At 39.9% G+C, this 5,087-nt stretch overlaps 2 protein-coding genes across 5 annotated transcripts in view; one reads left to right on the top strand and one right to left on the bottom strand.

Annotated features, from left to right (window-relative positions):
* The window catches only part of inavaa (innate immunity activator a), a 10,071-nt gene extending 9,140 nt beyond the window's left edge, over positions 1-931 (top strand). For both annotated transcript variants that reach the window (XM_014019709.1, XM_014019702.1), the window contains exon 10: positions 320-931. In XM_014019709.1, coding sequence (XP_013875163.1) covers positions 320-412 — 93 coding nt within the window. In that variant the 3' untranslated portion in view covers positions 413-931. The remainder of the gene's footprint in view (positions 1-319) is intronic.
* A 94-nt stretch (positions 932-1,025) lies between these two features.
* On the bottom strand, positions 1,026-4,663 carry LOC106525430 (lymphoid-restricted membrane protein). 3 transcript variants are annotated; one of them, XM_014019680.1, is made up of 13 exons: positions 4,307-4,656; positions 4,160-4,232; positions 3,664-3,736; positions 3,544-3,571; positions 3,324-3,461; positions 2,767-2,898; positions 2,519-2,678; positions 2,408-2,445; positions 2,290-2,340; positions 2,085-2,224; positions 1,898-2,011; positions 1,352-1,459; positions 1,026-1,260 (listed from the first exon to the last, which is right to left on the bottom strand). In XM_014019680.1, the coding sequence occupies exons 1-13, from the start codon at positions 4,316-4,318 to the stop codon at positions 1,107-1,109; spliced, it is 1,221 nt and encodes a 406-aa protein (XP_013875134.1). In that variant the 5' UTR covers positions 4,319-4,656; the 3' UTR covers positions 1,026-1,106. The 3 variants fall into 3 exon arrangements, with proteins under 3 accessions (XP_013875134.1, XP_013875125.1, XP_013875142.1); XM_014019671.1 differs by having other exon boundaries at positions 3,324-3,464; positions 4,307-4,636; XM_014019688.1 differs by lacking the exon at positions 1,898-2,011 and having other exon boundaries at positions 3,324-3,464; positions 4,307-4,663.
* Positions 4,664-5,087: the final 424 nt, after the last annotated feature.

Here is a 5,087-nt window from a genome sequence, read left to right as displayed (position 1 = left end):
AATATATCATACATACATACATACACATGCACATATATACATACATACACATACATATATGCATACATACACACATGTACATACTGTATATAATAATTTCACAATTTCATTTTTATATAAACTTGCTAACAACATCCATCAAAAGATGTTCAAACGTACAGAACTGTTTAATTAAACACTAAAACGTAAATCATGTGAGCCGTTTCTGCTTAAAAAGGCCTAAAATTGTTTCTATTTGTATCTGTACTGTATAATGTGCACATACTGTATGTCCCAGATGAACACAGATGTGATGCCGTGGTTTGTTTGTTTTTTACAGGGTTCAGGAAACGTGATTCTCCAAAGATCTGCAGACGGGACTCCAGTCCAGTGGTTTGTGGCTGAGGAGGCTGAAATCGTGAGCCAGGTGTAACAAGCGCCTCCTCAACATGTTTGTTGTTTATTTATCTCTGTATTTATTAAGACTCTGGACTCTCTGTGAGACTGTTGACGTGATGCGGGAAAAACRTAGACCTATCTGTACCAGATTGGTAATTAATTTATAAATGAATGTAAGGTGGTATGCCAGTTTTATTTATTTGAGTTAGGTGTGTGTCAGTGAGATGAGGTTTATGTGGTCTCATGAATGTTTCAGACCATACATTTATTTCAAGAGTTTTCTGTGGCTGGCACACATTTTGCACACAAACATCTGCAGTAGTTGTCATATAGATTTCCTAATTTTTMAATATAATTATTAACTATATTTAATTTAATTTTCTCTCTTACAACATAGACTTATACTTTATTGAACGTTTATTATTGTTTATGTTTAACTTCGATTTTTGTCCTCTGCTCCTTTCCTGTTTTCACTGCATTATGATGCTTTCTTACTAACCACTTGATTGTATGATATTTAATATTTTTGTGTATTTATAATTAAAAAAAATATGGCCGCATTTGTTGCTTTTTTTTTCCTTGAGGTTAAATTCTTCAACCTAAATCTTTAACTTAAAGATATATAAGTACTTCAAGAATTTAACGTGTTTCGTGAAAAAATTGTTTTATTTTTTTTACACAAAGACAAATTTAAGCACTCAGATGGCAGTATTTTCCAGAAGAACCAATCAGGGCTCCAGCTCCCCTTCATAAAGTTTCCACACGTAATAAGTCAGCGTTACGGCACAGAAAAGCATGAACAGGTTGGTGCAGACACGTGCCGATCGACAGCGGTGCGACCTGAGAGTCAGGGGTTGCTGCTGCTTACACGTTGATCCACACCTTAACGAGACCACCGGTAAGTGTCCAGAAAACAAACAAAATAGAACATAAATTTGACTACAGATAAAAATATATATATACGTTTACTTACATGCCAGCATAGTTTTGTCTGTGGATATTTGCCACCGTTTTTTCCTTTCTTTTAACTGTAGAAGCTGCTTTGCCCTTGTGTCTCTGTCGCGGGGCATTCACAGGGGGGCTGTTATAAAGTCAAAAAGTCTTACAATTAGAATATGTCAAAGTGTGCACAAGATAGATGAAATAAAAGCAAACATTTTTTAGCAATTATTAATTTACCGAAGCCTCTTTTCCCCTGAAAGGAGACATGTTGTGCTTTTAAATCCTTTTTCACATTTAACTCCTTCAATTGGGGTCAATAGTGGAATWGCAATGATTTGGTCTGAGTTCCTTCTTATTGTAACTCCACAAGCCCCGCCCCTTTTCTGAAATGTGTGTCTCAGATCAACTGGTTTTGATGCTGTCTCTTTAAATCCGGCACTTCTGACCTGGTACTGTGAGTGCTTTCAGTAGTTAGACATTATTTGGGGTTTGATCCTGATGTCATGAAAATACATTATTTTAAAAAAAGAGGGGCTTCAGAAAACTGGTAATGACATAACTGAAGTTGTCGCCATACTTTTTGTTTTGTGTCTTTACTGGCGTCATTTGCTGAGATGCGGGGCTCTCTGGGTTGCGTGGGGGAGAGGGGTCTGGAGGAAGATCTTCAGGTGGTTCTACTGGATCTAGCTGCCTAAAACAAAACACATGGATGCTAAAAACAACAACTACATGGTGAAGATCCAATGCATCAGTCTGTGGTGGACCTGTTGTCTGTTGAGTTGCTGTCTTCTTTAGACACAAAGGAGCGGCTGGAGTCCATGCTCGGGGATGGAGACCCACACTGGGGGGACGGCTTCTTGGAGGAGGTGGAGGCCCTCTTCTTTGAGTCTTGCTTTTTTTTCTCCTGTGGAGAAAAAACAAGATGATGTAGTAAGAAAACAGAAGAGCTCAGCTAAGACACCACTTTACCTGAGTCTGGCTTGAAATAATCGATGCGCTGATTCTTCGTCGTAAGGTGCTCTGAAAAAAAACAAACAATGATTAGACAGAAAGATGGTCTGATTAATTATGAGCAAAGTCCGCATACTTGATTTGAGCCTTTCCTCTTCTCACTGTCTTCTGGATCTGCAGTAAGATACCCAGCAAGAGTCATATTTCACAAACAGCTGAAGAATGAGACAAAAGACTGAGAAGGTACCAGGACTGATGTTTCTGCTGGAGGTCAGCTGCTGCTGCTGCTGCTGCTGCTGCAACAGCCTCTTGGTTTCTTCCAGCTCTGCTACATTTCTGTCATGACGCCTCCTCAGACTCTCCACGTGAGCCACCATGAGCTCCACCGTCCGACTCACCCGGGCCTCCTGTTCAGGCCAGGATGATTACAACCCAGTTTTACAACAAACAATACGAGGAAATAAAATCACTTTMAAGAAAGAGGCCTTGATGCACCTGATGAACAGCACCGAGCACCTCAGCCGTGTTGGAGATGCGCTCAACCGTCCCGCCGAGGATGTCCAGAGACAACTGCAGCCTCTGTAGGATGTTACTGCGCTGACTGTCCAAACACAGGCCCCTCAGGGTCTGCAAACACAAACACACACCTTTGGTTCCCAAAGTTGGGCTTGGGACCCAATTATGGGTCATGAAGCACCTTGGATAATCTCCAGAAATCAATTTAAAGGGTAATAAAATAATTGCTGCTGTAATATTTTCCCTATAACCATTACAAAAACACAAAACATGTATAAATAAGTATTTCTATTTGTGTACAAGCTGTTTGGATTGTCAAAAAGCCTGTGTTTTTAGCATTATTAACAAAGTTTGTGTACTCAGACCAGTAATATTTGGGGTCACAAGGTTTTGCCATGGATATTTTGTGGGTCAGAAGATAAAAAGTTTGGGAACCACTGCCTTAAAGAGCTCCAATCTGAAGGTTTAAGGCTTAAAATTAAAATGAGAAAACAGCTATTCAAAAACAAAACCCCCTGATCTGTCACACATCATACCTCCAGGGTCTCCCTGCCTCGGGTCAGCTCCAGCTGGATGTTCTCCTCAGCCAGGTTGCGGGCGTGCTCCTCTGCCTGCAGCCTTTGTTTCAGGGTGTACTGATCACAGCGAAAGGCCAGGGCGATCTGAGAGAAGGCCAGCTGGGAGCAAAGACAGGTTTCTGCACTCAGTTTACTTATATTCAATAAACCAAGTCAATCATAACGCCTGTAAACTTACCTCTAAGTCCTTCTCTGACATATCCACACTGTCAGGGAAAAAAGTTTATAAATTTGAATGGAGGACCAAATAAAACTGATATATTGTATAAAATGCTGTGCAGTGCTTTACACGCTGCACCTGTTGAGGCCCACACGCTCTATGATGGACAGATCGCTCCAGTTTATGACTGACAGTTCCTCTTGACTGGTTTCTGTAAAAAAACAAACAAACAAATAAACAAAAAAAAAACATGAATCCAGATTGATTTTTGAGTCAGAATAGCAGCTGATGTGACTTTTTTTTGACAGTTTGTTTTTAAACTTAGCACAAAAAGAAGTAAATGCTTCTTGGCAATAACTCTTATACTGTTGGAAAGCCTGTTAATTACCCTTTTAAATGCTGCCACATTTGTAAGGAACATGCATTTGTGGGATGAGCAGTAGAGCTGAGTATGTGGGTTGCAAACATGAAAAATTTGCCAACTCTGCCAAACATCTGCTGAGCTTCTGGTGCCCCCAGTTGCTGCTGATCAGCTGTCTGATATAAGAGTTATTGCCAAAAAGCATTAAAACAAAGAAAAAAAAAACAACCAAACACCAATTTATTTACTTTTTGTGCTCAGTATAGTTTTTACCTTCCTCACTGTCTTCATCGGCCTGCATGGTGGGTAAGCTGCAGCAGCTTGGTTGTGCGTCAGGGTGAAAATCCTTCAGAAGCAACGTAAAGCCATTACATGTAAACACGGGAACAGGTGAGGCAGCGGGCAGATTACTGGACTCACCTCTGCGATCATCGGTGCGTCATACAGTGAGCAGAATAATCCAGAATAATCCAACAAATAGTGAAGTTATTCATGCTGTGTTCACAGTGAGATTTGTCATATTAGGTTTAAATGAAATATTCCCACAGGTTTGTTCTTGGTTCACTCTTCTTCCTGCCTSTCCTGTCCCCGAGGATAAATAATCTTATTAAGAGATCCACAGTCAAACCAGAGCAGGACGGATGACCCAAGAGGCTCATGGGAAACTGTGTTTAASTACAATGCTACAGTTGTGCCAGGTAAATAAATAACACCTGTCTTGGTGAAAAGGGAAGCCCTAAAAAGTCCAAAAAGGCCAAATTGGGTTGTTTTGAGCTTCAYGATCAAACAATACAAATAGGTCAGCAATGATGTGTCAGTGTCTCTGCTAGCAATATGAAACTCTGGAAAAATTCTGATGAAACTTTCAGATAATTATTARATGTACCCCTAAAACTGATGGTTGCCACAAACACAAAAAGGGCTATGATTAAATGAACTTTGCCAATATTGTGCTAAAACTTGGTGTAGTTTTGGCTCAAAGTGTCAGACTCACAACTMTTTAACTTTTAGCATTAACTGTTGGGAGCCTTTGTTCATTTTGCTGCACACACTTCCCGGTGCCCCCCCCAGTTTTATTCTCATGAGTACCCAGATCTTTCCTTTTTCAGTTCCCCTGCCTATTTCGGAATGGAACCTCATAAATATAGAAGCAAACATTGATTTTTTTTAACAATTAAGAGTTAAAAACATTAATTTATAT

The sequence above is a fragment of the Austrofundulus limnaeus genome, unplaced genomic scaffold (assembly GCF_001266775.1).
Source record: "Austrofundulus limnaeus strain Quisiro unplaced genomic scaffold, Austrofundulus_limnaeus-1.0 Scaffold3, whole genome shotgun sequence".
NCBI lineage: Eukaryota > Metazoa > Chordata > Actinopteri > Cyprinodontiformes > Rivulidae > Austrofundulus > Austrofundulus limnaeus.
This window is presented reverse-complemented; position numbering and strand designations above follow the sequence as displayed.

Excerpts from the sequence above, each read along its gene's own strand:
- LOC106525430 (XM_014019671.1), bottom strand. Across the intron at positions 3,465-3,543 it reads TGTCAGAGAAGGACTTAGAG|CTGGCCTTCTCTCAGATCGC; the intron begins GTAAGTTTACAG and ends CTTTGCTCCCAG. Across the intron at positions 2,899-3,323 it reads GAGGCAGGGAGACCCTGGAG|ACCCTGAGGGGCCTGTGTTT; the intron begins GTATGATGTGTG and ends TTGTGTTTGCAG.